General features: G+C 40.8%; 1 protein-coding gene across 1 annotated transcript in view; it reads left to right on the forward strand.

Moving 5' to 3' along the window:
- PDXK (pyridoxal kinase) overlaps positions 1 to 16,063 on the forward strand; it is a 55,138-nt gene extending 39,075 nt beyond the window's left edge. The window contains exons 7-11 of the mRNA XM_030019838.2: positions 30 to 75; positions 2,713 to 2,824; positions 4,210 to 4,346; positions 4,901 to 4,967; positions 5,740 to 16,063. Coding sequence (XP_029875698.1) covers positions 30 to 75; positions 2,713 to 2,824; positions 4,210 to 4,346; positions 4,901 to 4,967; positions 5,740 to 5,852 — 475 coding nt within the window. The 3' untranslated portion in view covers positions 5,853 to 16,063. The remainder of the gene's footprint in view (positions 1 to 29; positions 76 to 2,712; positions 2,825 to 4,209; positions 4,347 to 4,900; positions 4,968 to 5,739) is intronic.
- Positions 16,064 to 17,410: the final 1,347 nt, after the last annotated feature.

Genomic DNA, 17,410 nt, shown 5'->3' on the forward strand with positions numbered 1-17,410 from the left:
CTCTTTTAAGATTTCTTTTTCATTCTCAGGTTACTCACGGGCAGGAAGATTCACACAGAAAAAGACGCTTTAGAGGTAAGTAGGCAAGGAGTAGGATGTGTAAGATCTCTTTCTGAATTCCTGCCTGCAATGATGAAGTTTGCCATTTGTCTTAAACTTTGACGTCTCTTTGGCCTCTGTCCTTTCTCTCCGTTTATCATTAAAGCTTGTGCACTCCAGGCGCAGAACATTTCTGTTCTAGTGTCAGACTTCTGAAGAAACTTCCCTAAATAACTACAGATGAAGGCATTACAGTGGTAGTGAGCGTGAGCTTGTTTTCCTGCAGTGTAAGAAGGGTAGCAGCAGCACACGTGGCAAGTAACCACACGCTGTCAGCACTGTGGAAATGCACTGGTTGGGGTGAAAACCCCGGGTGACCCTGGGCATTAGAAACCTGCATGAGTCGCTCCCTCTGCTGTCCACATATGAGTCGTGCAACAGCAGTGCTGAGTGTTAAGAACAGCCGTTTCACGTTCCTCCATACAGACTGTTTGCAAGGAAGAGAGCTACTAGCAAACTCTTACGAGGATTCACTGAATACACTCGGAATCTCTTCCTGACAGTGCTTGCTGGTGCTCTGTTCCTCTTCCTTAAATTGACTCAAAGGGGATGAGACCTGGGTTGCGAAAGGGTAGATTGCGTAGATGAGAAACCAGACTGGGAGTGATGGCCTTCGGGTACTTCCTGGTGAAAGACAGACAAATCCACAGCATTGATAGCTGCTGTCATCGCCATACAGAGATGATGGGTGGTCCACAAATACACTGCATTGAGGTGTAAGGATTTATCCTTTTACACAAACTGAAGAAAACAAAAAGCTACAGGTCTTAGCGATGAAGGACAAAATAGGAATATGGGTTTATTGGTGTCTTTGTTTTGTTGACTAGTCAAGTGCTTTCATAATGGGCTGATGTTACTTCTTCCAGTTTGGTTTTGAACTTCAAAGGAACACAACATCTTTTAAACAAACAGCAGCTGCAGTGGCACCCTGGAGAGTAGCCGGGGTCTGTCATCCCAAATGTTTGTTGTTCTTTTTACTCCAGCAACGTCATGCAACATGGGCTGATTACCATCTCTTCATGGCAGGAAGCAGCTCCAAAGATCTCAGTTCTTTTAATTTCCACCCCCCACCCCAGTTTTACATTACCCCACTGTGCTGGGTGAGGGTGATGAACTGTGCTTCATACCACTAGCTGCTACAGTTCTTCTGTTCTCATCGTCACCAGTGGAACCACAGCCTTGAGAACAACACTATTAGCTGAGCAGCCATTAGTTTTAGGTTTGCATATTTCAGCTGCAAACACGAATTGCATGTGCTAAAATATTTTAGAAGTTAGTTTTCTGACTGTCTCATTCATGTGATGGGTTTTAAAAAATCTCTTCTAAAGAGCCAGAATTATTCTTAGGAATGGAAACACTTTTAAAATAGTTTCTTGCAGGATATTATATTTTAATCTGTCTCCCCAGCTGCATGTCATATATAGATCTATCCTTCTGAGTAATAATCCATGCTGGAATTTGTCCCCTTTGGAGGTCATAGGAATTCTGGCATCGATTTCCATGGTGACATGCTTTCATTCATTTCTTTAGCAAGACTAGTGACAACAGTATAGACTTTTAACATAAAATTAAATACGATGTAATATTAATGGAGAAGGGGCTAAGTCCTACAACTAGAAATACTGGTGATTAGGTTCTTGGTGAATTGTGACTAAGAAGTGAAATTGAGTTTAATGTTACTTCACAGGTTGATTATGTCAGCATATGCCGGTGGATTTACTGCTTCTTTAAAACCAAACCAATGTCTGTGCAAAGAGGTCTGACAGTTGAAGAAACTTGGAGGCTTAGACAAGAAAGAAAAGCAATAGAGAATTAAAAAATAGCAGAAATAAATCCTTATCATTCAGCTGCTCATGAGTCATAGCTAGCCTGAGAGGATTTTTAGTTAAACTTTTCTGGGACAATTAATATTTTATCTGTGTTTTATGCTAAACTCATTATTGAAGTCATTCTTTCTTCTGTGAAATCAAAAATCACTTCTGTAGCAACCAATTGTGATGTCAGAAGTAGAGTATTAATGAGTTTACGTGAGGAACACACAGTGGAAATACACCTGCAAAGGTGCATAATTTACAGGTGTAATTTGAGGTTTGAAACAGAATGAGAAAAGAAGATTGAGACAGACACACTTGTACCTCTCATTTAGCTCTTTAACTCTTTAATTTTTGCTAACTCTTAAAGTAGTAGCTAAACAAGACTTCATGACCTGGAGTTATTGGCTTTCTAGCAAGTGTTTCAAGATGCCAGCTCAGGTGCATGTGTCTGTATATTTGTTCTCTTATTCTTTTGATAGTATGTTCTGAAAACATGATGCAGACAAAAATTCTGATCACAGCTGATACAGAGTGTTATTTTCAGAGGAGCATCCAAAGATAATACAGAGATGCTTATATATTTTAACAGATGTGTACGTTTAAATACGGATGTTTTGATTCCCCTATTTCAAATTAATTCCCCTCATTCAAGTGAACTCTTTGAGTAGAAACTGTTTTTTCTCTTTACAAAAGATGCCAAAATAAGGTGCTTGTCAAAAATCCTCAGTACTATGAATGATGCAAAGTTTAATCAACACACATTGCAGTCACTGATTCCTGCCTTTTTGCACATGGAAAGGTAATGGATATGCTCCATGCCATGGGACCAGAGACTGTGGTGATCACAAGCTCAGATCTACAGGCGCCTCTAGGAAACGACTACCTAATTGCTCTGGGAAGCCACAGAAAAAGTAAGTCATGAACTCTGTCATTAAACTGTACTTTAACCTGTTCTGTGCTTTCAGTTACTTTTTTAATAAGTAGGTTCATCAGACCCATCTGTAGTGCATGGAAGGAGCTTAAATCCTTAAGTGAACTTCTCTTACAGTAATATCAGAGAGCAGTAAGAATGGGGCTGCTCCATGAGGGAGGACAAGCTGGGAGCTGAGCATGATCATAACACAGGCAGAGCACTGCCCTCACCAACAGGACACAGGCCCACAGTATCTGAATAAGGTGAGCAGAACAGGTGGTGATGGCAGACAGGTCCCATTGGCAGTCCAGTGATCATCAGAGAAAGGAGAGACAAGCCAGGTCTGAGATTAATCTGGAAAATCTAATCAGTAAGTCAGGACAGCAGGGCTGTACACAAGTACACCTACAACATAGCTCAGGCAAGGATGCTTCCACCCAGGCCTGAGCTTCCGTGCAGCTCCTGGGCAAGTGGGCAGAGGGTGCATGGGTGGAGGATGTCCTAGGTGAGGTTGATCAGGGCTGTTAAAGCCCTTAGTAGTGGCTCTGACAAGTAGTAGCGGTATAAAACAGGAACTTTGAATGTTTTGAATGCTTTTATGAAAAGTTACACTGTCCTGTTAGCAGATTGTTCCTCCCCGATAGGTTCTGCTGCTTCTTTATATCCCCTTCTATACCGTCACCAAGATTCACTGTGTGTTTGGACTGTTGCAGGATGTTTTTACCTGAGAAGGGCATAGTTATGTGGCATAGTATATGATCTCTTTTTCTTGTTCCTCTAAGGGATCTAAACATGGGCATCACATTCTGGACTGCTGAGAGACTGAAAAAGTCTTGATATTCAGAACAGATTCCACTAAGAATCAGTCAGTGGGTCTTAGCACTTGCTACATGCCAGGTCTGGAATGTCTGGTCATTCCAATGGTGATTACAATATGGCACATGGATCAGATATTCTCTGCTGTTGTCTACTGCTGCTTTTGTGCCTTCATACAACCCAGAGAGACTCTAAATTATGGTTTGGGATGCCCCATCTAGGATTCAGCAGTCTCCATAAATATGTGGTTTCCTGAGCAAGCTGCTGCTGCTGCTGTCTAAATGAAAATAGGTCGCTCTCAATCCTTATGAAAATGAAGGTGCTAGCTACCTGCTTCCTCTTAAGTGAAGTATGTACAGTATATAAGTTGTAAATGCTATCCCAACTTGGCAAAGTTTTGAAAGGTTGCACCTTTTAAAAGAGCTGGTACAAAGTTTACAATGCTCCTTAGCATCTTTACATTCCAAACAACAAAGAAATTCAAATCTGGTGATCACCTTTAAATTACAGTAAATGCTATTGTATTAATTGCTGGGTCTGTTACTTAACTGTCTGTCTGTGTTGTAGCTAAAGCAGATGGTACCAAGATGACACAAAGAATTCGAATGGAGTCTCCTAAGGTGGATGCTGTCTTTGTTGGAACAGGAGACTTGTTTGCTGCTATGCTTTTGGCATGGACACATAAGCATCCAAACAATTTGAAGGTGTGGGAGAAGTTACGCATCTCTCTGCAAGTTTAGACTATGTTTCTTTTTTTTATTACTTTTAATCTATGACATTATTTAAAGACTCTCATCTGGTTTGGCTTTTTTTCTTCACCTCAGAGGATAAAAAGCAGAATTTCCTTTTTGCCAAAACATTTTAGCTTGTACAATTTCGGGCGGTCACATTTCAGTTACATGTTTTTTGTAATTTTGCCAAATAAGATGTTCTCTCTAAGAGAGACTGCATGCATGTTTGTAATTATATTTTTTACCCTCACTTCATAATAAACACTGAAAATCATGTAATAGATCTATTTTTCTGTTTCTTTCTCTTAAGCACATAGAGTCATTGATATGGGTGTATGGTTTCTAATATCTGTTTTGGGAGGATTAAGAGAGTCTATAAAGTGTTTTTTTCCCAAACTCTACATTACATAGTTGTCACCCTGTTTGCGTCTCAGTCATGTTTGCCTATTAATAGCAGTGTTTTTGAAATAATATTAAACTAGGCAGCTGAAATTTTACTAAAACCTGAATGTATTATGTTAATGCAGGTGGCATGTGAAAAGACTGTGTCAGCCATGCAACATGTTCTGCAAAGGACCATTAAGAGTGCAAAAGGTAATTCATTCAAACCTTGTTCCCTTGTTCTGTCTGGATTTGCATCAGAAGAAACATTCAAAGAGCTTTCTGGTTTCCTGACTGAAGGGAGCCCTCCGTGCAGAAGCAGCCAGAGAATTTACAGAATGAGAGCTTGGTAGTCTTGTCAGTGCATGTTCCTTACTGTGTCCTCCAAGCCTATTTTTGACAACACCCGACTGAAGATGTCACTGTTCAGCTTGTAGCGGCACTACAGTCATGCTGACTGTGCTTGACTGCTTTGCAAAAGAGGGGTGGAAGAAACTGAGGAACTGCCGAGTTTGACATGCAAGAGACCTTCTGTTTTAAGTGTAGCTCCATCACTTTCCCTTTGAGTGCATGTGTTTAGTATTGAGAGGGGTTTATCAACTAATAATAAACTGTCTGTTTGCTGTGTTGGGCATGTGAGGAGCAATTTCTGTTTCAGCTTCTGTCCCCTTGGAGTTCCCATGTCTTTCAGTTCCTAAGGAGATCCAGATGGGTTCTGTGGGTTCTCGGAGCGTTTCTGTGTCACTTTCTAATAACAGCAGAGCTGTGTTTCTTTCCTGGAGAGAGGTGTAGAAAGGGGTGGTAAGAAATCACAGTGCTGACCTGGATCTTCCACCTTGGAAGCTTTTATCAGGGTTGTAAGGGGGATTAGTAAGGGAGATAGGGGAGGGGAGGAGCATAGAAAAAATAGTGGGGTAACAGAACAATGTAACATGTTTCTTTTTATACTGCTGTTTTTAATGACATTCTGATGTCATCTTTTTAGCACAAGCTGGAGAAGGAAACAAACCAAACTCAGCCCAGCTGGAACTGAGAATGGTCCAAAGCAAAAAGGACATAGAAAACCCAGAGATCATAGTGAAAGCCACCGTGTTATAAAGGCTGTATGTCTCCAGTAACGCACAATGTATTGATGTCCTCATTTCTTTCCTGTAAATTGTAATATTTGCCTTAGATCTGTGACAGAAACCTGACTTTCATGAAATAGTGCCCAGCATAGGCAGATACCCACTCTCAAACATATGTGCTGGCCTTGCTCAGTTTTAAAAACAAAACAGTTAGTGTGTATTGAAGCATATTACCAGGTATCAAAATGGCTGTCCAATTCAGTTAGTCTGTGTAATTACCCAGGGCAAGAGAGTACAATGTTCCTGCCTTGCCAAAGACTTTAGATGTGAATTTGCTAATGGAATGCTTGACTGACTGGAAAATATATTTCAAGATGGCATCTAGTGCCAATGGAGCTGGCTCCATGCTCCCTTTTCCTGGAGATATCTGGTTACCTACTCTGGTATTCAGTATCTCAGCTGCTATGAAACTAAGCAGGGTTAAAACTACACACAAAGTTCTGGTTGTGTGTGGGAGTACTTTGAAGATGTTTGGCATATAAATTCTCTGAAGTGACCTTGAGGTGTCATTCATGTTACTGATAACTGCTCTTGTTTCTTTTCTATGAACAGCTGCACAGCTTCATTTTTTTCAGGTACTGGCTGCTTATTTCTAATGTCTGTAGGTGCCCCCATGATTTTCTTCCAAAAGCTGCTCCAGAAACATCTTCATTAATAAGATAATATCTTTATTCAGTAGCACTGATTAGAAATTTGTAGTTCTACCTCTGAGGCCAGGCTGATTCTTTGTTTAGTTTTTAACTAAGGACAAACATCCTGTAAGTACAAAGGGGAAAGCAGCTCTTACCCTGAAAGCTGGCTACCCTAGTTTGTTCTTCGTGGGTGGATGTATTTACAAACTACGTAGGGCACTTCCACTTAACAATATAGTGAGCACTATTGGCAGGCTTACCAATGAAGCAATGTGGTAAAAGTAATTTTTTTAGTTTAGTAAGGTTTAGTAAGTTACATATGTTTGCCAAACGCAGTGAAACATACAAAATTAATTTGTTCATAATGTAAGTCTCTGCAGCCTATGCTGATTAGAGATGACAGAAATGCATTCTTATTAATGCATCTTTATTTCCGAATTCTGCTTCATAAGGCTTCAAAATGGGATTCTTAATAATTTCAGCATTCTATACATCACAGCTACATATTATACCAGTAGGGCAGATATGCTGACAGGTACTGACCACTCGTACTTCCATGTGATTTCTGTATGGTACTGAGGTTCTTGCTTCTCCTAAGGTGAGGTCTAGTCTGTTGTTAAATCCAAATTAAGTTGATGAGCTTTATTTGTGTCAGACAGCATAGGGAGATTAAAATTGCATTTCTACTTGCAGTGACATGAAGCAAATTTGCATTAGAGGAAAGGGCTGAGTTTTTCTTGGTTACCTGAGTATGCCCAGGAAACTCAGTCTTGGGTATCTCCCAGATACCTCTCCTGCATCTTCCTCATCACACCTGCCTAACTGATAGTGTCACTTGTATAGCTTGGGAGTCCCGAGGACAGCTGGTTTGGAGATTGCTTTGGCCACTGAAGTCTTCACTTATCCCACCATTTTTGTGGATTTTCTGCCATTGTAAAAGTTAATTGGGTTCACCTAATAGAAGACTAATTTATCCTTGAAGTGAATTTTTAGCTGAATAGATTTTTTTCATAGAGTAAGATTTCATAATTAATACATTTCTGAAATCCCTCATTTTCAGTATCTCTGAAGCAAATGAAATTTAAGAGATGAACACATTTTGCAGTAAATGTAACAGGCAAACCTCAGGCTTTCACTCTCAACAGCTAATAATAATTTTATTTCCTCTCATGCATTTGGCATTAAAAATGGAAAAAAAAAAATCATATGACTTGAGAATGTCAAGGGGGGAAAAAAAAACCAAACCAGAAATGACCTACAAAATGTGACTCTACTGCCACAGTTTTTAGTAACCACTGCCATGAAATAACTTTCTAGCAATAATAATTTTGGTGATGTGAAGAGTTGCTAAAATTAGCAGTCAGTAACAGAGATGAGCTCGTGGCTGATATCCAACATGTAAAAAGACAAGAACTGTCTTTAACAGTGTGTATAAATACCTGATGGGAAGCAGTGAAGAAGGAGCCAGACTCTTCTCAGTGGTGCCCAACGAAAGGATAACAAGCAATGGGCACAAATTGAAATACAGGAAATTCCATTTAAACATTAAAAAAACTTAATTCACTGTGAGGGTGATCAAACACTGGCACAGATTGCTTAGAGAGGTTGTGGTGTCTCCATCCTTGGAGATACTCAAAACCTGACTGAACATGGCCCTGAGCAACCTGCTGTATTTGACCCTGCTTATGCAGTGGGGTTGGACTACACGATCTCCAGAGGTCCCTTCCAACCTCAACCATTTTGTGATTCTGTGAAATACAATGAATTGCCTTTCTTGGCAGTGCTGTATTTTTAAATTGATGCAAATATTTTTTTCTTCCTGAGACACAAACTTCCAGACAGGCTAGGAAATAGCTCAGTATTAATAATTTGCCCCTCTTTTAGGTAAGCTGCTTTTTGCTTGGGCAGTTGTGCCAGAAATACAATTGCCTTTTTTGAGATAGTTGCTTTCAGCAAAAATACTTAAATACTGTAGCTGGTGATGCATTTCAACAGTCGAACACAAAAGTATTTTAACTGTTTCTAGCATTGATTAAAGAAGCGTTGCATGCTATATTCCAAACAGAAGTGTGATTCTATGAGCTGCTATGGGTCACATACAAAAATATTCAGGTGGCTGAGCTTTGAGACCTCTACTGGTTCCCTCAGATTGCCAAGAACTAGATGAATCCCAGGAGCAGTTCACATGCAGTAAATGGCGTTTGATTTCTACGGTCCCATGGCTCCAGCACAGATCTTAGCTGGGTCTGGAACTGGCTTCTGGTACACTGTCTCCTATAGCCAGGGCTGTGGATTGCCCAGCACCCCCTGCACCAGCCCTAGCTTCATTGCCCGTCACGTAACATGGCCTGGCTCGGGAGCTGCGTGGGGCCAAATTGAGAGCCATATGGTGGCCATCACTGCACTAGTGCAGTGCAAAATTGAGGTTCTTCAATTCTTCACATCAGAGGATCAACAGGAGAGAGAAGCTCAAAATTGACCTTTTAAATTTTTTTTAAGCAGCAATAACAGTCAAAATTTGCTGTCAAAGAAACCCTACCTGTTGTAAGCATGTACTACAGAAAAGTCCTTTTAGTAAGTGTTAGACAGCACAATTTTTTTTTTTGCTTTCACAAGGGAATTGAGAGAAAGGCAAGGGCTGGTCTCTCTGAAATAAAGCAGCTTGGAATTTAGGAAACTTAAAGCTATCTTGCAAACAAGGTTTTATCTGTAAACCATAATGAACCATGATCTTACCATAAAAAAGAAAGCGATACATTTGTTGGAGCAGCTTATATCTTTCAGGTGTGATCTTTTCCCACTGCTTCAAAGAATGGATCAGTTCAGTAATTCACAGCTTCCTTAGAATCTGTGACATACCCTTGTTAAAAAAAAAAAAAAAAGCATGATGATACATACTAATGTGCTTAATTTGCAAAAGTTCATATTTTGCAGTAGCTAGATTCTGTAGCAATGGGCTGCTAGCTGCTTCTGCTTAAGTCCCCAGGGAGTTGCTCATGTGATACCTGTTTTAAACTCCTACTGACCTGATCTAAATTAGGTCAGGTTTATGTCTTCAGTGAAGAATTGGGCTTAACATCTCTTGCCAGGAACAAACATCAGAAATTATCTGTAAATATATTCTGTAGCTAATGTTTTGTAGTCACAACTGGCTAACAGGTATTTTTAAACGTCAAGGTATACACACTTAATACTTGGATGCTTTTTTATTTGTTCGGTTACACAGCACTTTTTCATAATGTTTGCAGAACAAAATTCAAAGACTCAGCACAGTTCTGTCCAATCTTTTACTCCCTCCTCTCCTCCTGCATATAATAATCTGTATCTGTTTCTGCATTCCTACTGTCTTTCTGGTGCAGCTGCCCACTACTTATTTAAGGGCTCGGAGGAGACTTATCAGGGTTGTCTGATCCACTTGCAGATCCTTAGGTAAAGAAAAATGGTTAGTCTAAACTAGTTTAGGTCCCAATTGGTTACAGAAGAACAAGCACTTTAGCCCAGAGAGTGGAGTCAATAACTAATGGATAATCTTCCATGACCGTCCTAACCGCATACAAGGTGTCTGTAACCCATTAGTCCAGCATTCACCAGTTAGGGACTGCTGATTTCATTGCCACACGTATGCCCACGTGTATGTGTGAAGTTAGCAGCAAAGGACCCTTCTAATGGTGAAGTATATGTACGCATAGGAACGGTGAATCCTTTGTGTTTGTGTCCAGTCGACTTCGGCACTGTTCATTCTTTTCACTTACTGGAAGTAACTTCTGCTGGATCCCTTTTTTCTGGAATGAACTTTCCAGTGTATGTGGTCAGCCATTTTGATTACTGCAAGTGCACTCATTTGTGGAGCTGTGGTGCAGGAGAGACCAAAAGTTTTTTAGAAATGATCTACTCTATTCTGGGCCCGGATTAGTCTCTAAATGCTTAAAATTGACATGTACCTCTTTGGGAGACATGCATAAAGACATGCTAAAATCAATGCTATTCATACTCTATATAAACATTTAAGAAATCTGCAGTATGAATTGTTAACATTAATGTTTGTTTGCTGATTTTTATCATAAGCAGGAGAAATCTATAATCAATGTGTTATACAAAAGAATCGGAGGACCAAGGTTTCTAGCTATTCATACTACCTTTTTGAGTATCTTAACTGTGTCTTGATTGGTGTTAATTTGTTGTCTGAGACTGTTACGGTGATTGTATTGATTCATTTTAAAATATGTGGCAAGGAAGATTGTAATAAAAGCATCTACATTTAATATACCATGCACACACAAATTGTTAGATCCTATTTTTGAATATGTTAATCATTTCAGAATTAAACAGAACAAGAACAGTTTGATAGTCTTGCTGAATAAAGTGGATGTAATTAAAGGTTTCCTTAGTTATATCCTAGTATAGAGAAAGGGTAGTTAAAAGAAAGAGTGCACATTTGTGCACTGTAATCATCTCATTGTAAGATAGTAGGTATATGGAAGTGAGTAACATCCTTGTTGTCTTAATATTTTATTTTTTCTTTAAAGAAGTTTCATGGGAAGACAACTGTTGGCATTCTGCACCGCTGTTCTTGTATGCGTCTTACTTGCATGTGTAGGACCTCTCTGTGTTGTGCTCTTTGTTCCTGCATACAAGGTGAGAAGAGGGGCTTGGAATAAGAACCACAGCTCATTTTGAGGTCTGTTTCTTGCGCAGCATTTAGCTGCACTCCCCTTCACAGAATTTTTATCTTACTGCGTAGGTTAGAGCATACAAGACTATATAGAAGGAAGCAATTGTTCCTGCGTGTCAGAACAAGGGCTTCTGTCAGCACTCTACAGTGTCTCTGCTATGGGAGTATTTTGCAAGAGGAAGAGAGCAGGTATCCAGTTTAATGAGAGCACTGGTTGTTGGAGAAGGTGCTATGTCATTATGCTGATGCCCACTGGAGAAGTTTGGCTTATGTTTATACTAAACAAAACCACCTGTCCTGAGTAAAGGTCCTTGCCCATTTAAAGAGTACTTTTAGAAGCTGACATAAGTGTTATAAATTTTGGTCACTCTGAAACCAAAATATTTCTTCATAAATGGAAGCACAACCCCTTCTTCTACATCCCATTGCAGCCTTATTGGCTCATTGACTAGTCATTGAACTCCTGTTAGAATCACAGGATAAGATTATTCAGAGAGCTGTTCTTCATGGAAGACATTTGCTTCTCTAAGTGAGAGCCTACTGCTGAACAGTTTTGTAGCTTTCTAAAACATATCCATTAAAGATGCATATCAGTCATGGAAACTGAGCTTTGAGATGTTCAGTTGCAACCCTGAAAATAGCTCTCCTCTTTTAAATAAATGAGGAAAACAGCGAGTTTATACATGCATGCAGGAGCAGATTTAAGGTAAATCCACGAGGTTCAGTCAGAAACTGGAGGAGTGTGCCCTAAGCGCCTGGCCAAGGGTGTTGAATGCAGAATGCAAGGGAGCTGCTATTGCCAGCACGATTTTTCAGGAGAGCCCAAGCTAGTTCTCACATTTTCCAGAAGGGAAGAATGCGGTTTGGTTTTCAACAGCCTAGAAAGATCCCGTCTGCTTCACCAGGAAACTCAGTGCCAGGTGACAGCCCCAGCGCCACCAGCCACCAGTTTGGTGCTTTTACTGCACCAGCAGCAATGGACCTCAAGGCAAATGGGATGTTCCCAAGTATGCTCCTAAATAAGCATGCGTTCCTGACTTAGTGCCTCCACAGTGCAAATAACAGTAATAAATCCACAATTTGCAAAGAAGTGAATAAGGCAGCACATTATTCAGATAGAGAAAACCAGCAATATGAGAAGGCTGTGCCATATGTTACCGCTGAAATCATATGTACTCCTTACCTATTGCCCTTGTGGTTGCATTGCTATTTAGAAAAATCTGTGCGTAGAAGAGTGTAATATATGTACTCTGTGTGTGTGTGTGTGTGTGTGTGTTGAAGCTTTATTTGCAATGTGGTGGGGTGGGAAACAGAATTTGGGGGCTGGCTGTGTAGGCCTTCAGGATGTGAGCAGAAGGTCTTAAAGAATTATATTTTTATAGATTGTGCTGAAGCTTTGGGTCCCAGCCACACATAGCCTTTTCTTCCAGAAAAGTAAAATGGTTTGGAAAGACAGTCAGGTGGCTGTAATATAGTAGGGATAGTACAACCCCACCAGCCCTGGACAAACAGAATAACTTAATAAAAGATGCCTTTTTAAGTAATATTTTTTTAGTGCTGAATTGTTAAACAAATAAATATTTATGAGCAAACTTTCTATGTACTTAAAGTTTGTGTGGTGCTTTGTACTGACTAGGTGGACCTGTTATATGTTTACACATCTTAATGATTGTCCTTGAGGTGTATGTAGTAATTCAATGACTTTTATGTCAGAAAAACAGTGAAGTTCTGTGTAGTAGCAAATGATTTAATTTCTACTGAAACTGTAGGCTTTTGTAGTGTTTGTGTATTTTTCTGGTTGGCAGTTATGAGTTGTATTCTTTCTGCAGTAAGGCTTGTACGCTTGATTGTAGAGAGAGGCAATAGGATGGTAGATACCATTGTTTAAAAAGAAAACCCTAAATATTGCTACCTTATCCATTATAAAATCAGGTAAGTTGTGGCATAAGCCTGAAATTTAGATTTTGCATTGGAATAAAGTGTCAAATACATCTAGGGCAGGTTAAAAATAGGCGAGGGATTTATTTATTTAGTTAAATAAGACTGGGGGATCTTACAAGTGCTTAATGGCAACATATAAATGGACAAGCCAAGAGACTGGAACAAAACTAGCTCGTTCACATTTTTGAACATTTTATGAACGTGGCTGAGCTAACTTAATAGCTTGTGCTCAATGTGTGCAACAGAGAGATGAGTAGGCTAAATGGGAGGAAGTAAAGATTTTTTCCCTGGAGTTTGTCAGTTGTAATAATGTGAAGAATTTTAGTGGGGTGATCTGAATTTAAGTTCATAAATATATTAGCTTTCAGAAGAGTTGAGTTACCAACAAAATCCCATTCAGTCAAAAGGCAAGCTGTTAGCATGTTTGAAAATAGGAGTGTGATTTTTTCATCTTGCTATACTTACTTGAGTCTTTGTTTCTTATGGCTGGGAGACCAGGGCTAAACCACAGCCGTCCATATATATGTATATATTTATTTTTGGGTTGTCATTTGGGGGCTCTCTAGAAAGTGCAAGGGTCTGCAACATGAGTGAGTTCGCGGAGTATGGCCCTCTGCTGAATGTTGTGCTCCTACTGCAACAGTTGGTGATCTGGAAAAACTGAGCATCATTTATTATGTCTCTTTTAAGAAACATGGCAACATCCTCACCACACTTCTGAATAAATCACTACTGCAAAAAGTAGAGGAGAATTTATCAGAAGTTTTCTTCTCAAGAGTTCCTGAGTTCTGGATATGTTAAAAGAGAAGTACTTCTGCTTTGCTGAGTTAGCAAGAAAAATATCACCGAGATTAATAATGCATTGTTGAGGAGAGAGGCGACGGAAGGGAACAGCTATGTTTTGCATGCTTCGCTGTGCCTGGCTTTTCCTCCCCTGGGAATCTGTGGGTGCAATATACCCGTGGTGGTGGCAAAGCGACTGTTTTGCCTGCACCCAGCCTTGGGGGAAACGCAGAGGAATTATTCTAAGCAGGTGGGAGATGAGGTCTATGTGAAGTTGTTGGGCTGTTCATTTTGAAGTGCCGTACCAAAGCTCTGGTTTAGCACAACTCTGTATGCACTTTAAAGAGTGTGATGAACAGCACACTGGTTTCCTGGCTGCAGTGTAAGGGGACAGGGTATTCATTCTCCTCCCCGTTTTAGGAACCTAGTTTAGCCATGTCATTTCCCTAGACTTCATCTATGGGCCATGGAGAACAAGAGACTCTAAAAGTTAATTATTCAGATGATTTAGGCTAGGCTCTTGTTCTTTGGAAAAGAAAGGTAGAGAATTATCAGCTGCTATGATAGATCTAACTTGTCCAGCTCAGCTACACCATAAAGCTGTGCCCTAACCTCCCTCTCCCACCACTTGTGCTGGCCCTGGTACTTTCCTGTCCCCCCGTAATGAGTGAAGTGAAGGAGCTAAAACCAATGGGGAATTTATCCAGCCAAAACCCCTGAAGTTTTCATCTTTAGTTCCCTTAACCTTCTCATCCTGGAAACAGCTAAGCGCTTGTGCTGCTGCTAGGGAGGGGTTGGGAAGGTGCAGCTGGACAACATGGGGGAGAATGGGGTTGCCTCTTTTCCTGGCAGTGAGATGCTGCGTGAGCAGAACCTGATTGCAAAGCTGCACTGTTAGTGGTAAAGAAAAGTCTTTGTCAGCTAAGTACTTGGTAGAAAAGGTGCAGATTTAGTAATCCGAGTTTGGTGTTCTCGATCCAGTCCATCCCCTGTATGGCAAAAACATTATAGTACTAAAAGATTTTGTTTGAATTCTCAATGATCTGTGTGATACTTATGCCTAGCAGAGTAGAAAATAGCCAAGAATAAAGCAGTTATCTACCTGGGGAACATAGTTGGAAGATCCAGGTGGAGAAAGTTTCAATTCTGCTTTCACAGCAGTTGAATGGTGTCAGAATTGTCCAGGTCTGTCTCTTTTCCTTACCATCCCCTTTAAGTAAGGAAGCAATTGCATAAATAAGTAAGTAAATAAGTAAGGGAAGTTACTTGGGAATTTAAGTGGCATTAGTATTTATTTTTGCCTACAGATTTTAAATCTTACCACACCAAAGGTCTCTAGTTCATAAGGGATTTTCAGAAGATGCCTTGCCAAGTGATGTGATGCAGCCTGTCACAGCTGGTTTGGAGCACAGCAAGCTTCTTGTGATACGCCTTGTGACAAATGGCATTGGGATACCACCTGCGGACAGGTACTCCCGTCCTGTGGCCTGCATTTAGTACAGCACGTGTATTCATGTGCCTAATATGCACTATATGTGGATACATGCCTTGCTAGGGAAGAAAACTGTAGGGCTTGTTGCTGGAGATGCTATGGTGGAAGGAAACACTGGAGAATTTAGCACCATCCAATGATGTCATTTGCTGTTGGTGATTGTTAGTGCAATGTATCCCTTTCGGTATTGTTTTCTTTCTGGAAGATGTGAGAGTGACAGCCTATATGCCATTTTAACATGCTTTTAGCTGGCTGAATGGGAAATACAAATCAAGATTGTTAAAAATGGAGGGGAGGGATAGCCATGAATTTGCCTAAGATCTAAGTGAGTAGAGAAAATTTGAGATTTATCTCTAATTCAGAAATAATTCAATATTGACCAAATGCGTGCCATGCCTTCAACGGGGAGTAGCATCTGGAAGAGGCCAATATTTAGGGTTTTTGCCCAAAGCACATTTAGTCCTGCTCTACTGTTTAGTGAAAACGCCCAGTGCAGATGCCACCAGAGCCTCATCTCGTGGAGTAACGCTGTAATAAAGAATGTGATTTTCTTGTGAAAGTCTTAACCTCTTCTTATGAAAATAACACACAACTCAGTATTTTCATGGTGTATAAGTGAAATGTAATTTTTTTTTTCAATAAAATACATTTCCTTTCCTAAATGTTTTTGAGTTTGGTTTTTTTCTTCCTTGGTGATGTTTCTCTTTCCGCAGTTAAGTGGGAGTCCCCAGCTTTACCGGAGATGATAACTGTGAGATTCACGTGCTGGCATTTGCCCTCCTCTCGCAAATGCCTCCTGTGAGTGACCCGGAGGTGAGCCTTGTGCCCGTCCTGCTGTGTGTTACCTCTCCTCTGCTTGCCTTCCACCTCCGGGAGCTGCAGCACGGGGCAGCCGGCTGGCCGGAGCATTCCTCCCGGGAATCCCACAGAAGGAAATCTCATTCCCTGACGCAGTGCCTTGCTATTAACTGCCAATTGTCCCCCAGTTCCTGCAGCTCTGGGTAATTTCAAGTAATTATTGTGAAGAATGCCTAAAACCCGGAAGGAAAGTCTTGAATCCTGCTTGTGCCAGGACATTTCAAAACCTCACCGTGAGGAGTAAGGTGAGGTAAAACACACTGGATTCCTCTGGGGATTTGAGGCATTTAAATAGCCTCTGTTTGCAGTTATTGAGGTTTCACTGGTTGTTAATTATGTGGAAAGAATGGGCAGTAAATCTCAGGCCAGCATCAGAAGGGGGACTAGCCTGCCAGCTGCTGCTGCATTAGGTCTTCTGAATGGTCTCCTTGAACGGCAGGTCAAGAGGAGAGGTATGACGACAGCTACACACCTTCCTGATCCTGTCTTGTGAGCCTTGGTTTATTCAATTTTATTTACATGGCTAGTCCAGACACTTTGCGAATGCTAATCCCAGGTGTAGGTGCGCTCTTGAATGATCAAGGTGTCTCCCTGCTAATGATCTGACTACATCCATCATCATGGGAGAGAAAAATATAATTAGAATAGAATAGAAGTAGAATACAACAGACTACTTCAGTTGGAAGGGACCTACAACGATCACCTAGTCCAACTGCCTGACCAATTCAGGGCTGACTAAAAGTTAAAATATGTTATTAAGGGCATTGTCCAAATGCCTCTTCAACACTGACCGGCTTGGGGCACTGACCACCTATCTAGGAAGCCTGTTCCAGTGTTCAACAACCCTCTCAGTAAAGAAAGGCTTCCTAATGTCTGGTCTAAACCTCCCCTGGCACAGCTTTGAACCGTTCCCACACATCCTATCACTGGATCCCAGGGAGACGAGATCAGCACCTCCCTCTCCACTTCCCCTCCTCAGAAAGCTGTAGAGAGCAATGAGGTTGCCCCTCAGCATCCTTTTCTCCAAATTAGACAAGCTTAAAGTCCTTAGCTGCTTCTCATAGGACATGCCTTCCAGCCTTTTCACCAGCTTTGCTGCCCTCCTCTGGATGCATTCAAGGACCTTCACAGCCTTGTTTAATTGTGGGGCC

Source organism: Aquila chrysaetos, chromosome 7 (genome assembly GCF_900496995.4).
Source record: "Aquila chrysaetos chrysaetos chromosome 7, bAquChr1.4, whole genome shotgun sequence".
Taxonomy (NCBI): Eukaryota; Metazoa; Chordata; class Aves; order Accipitriformes; family Accipitridae; genus Aquila; species Aquila chrysaetos.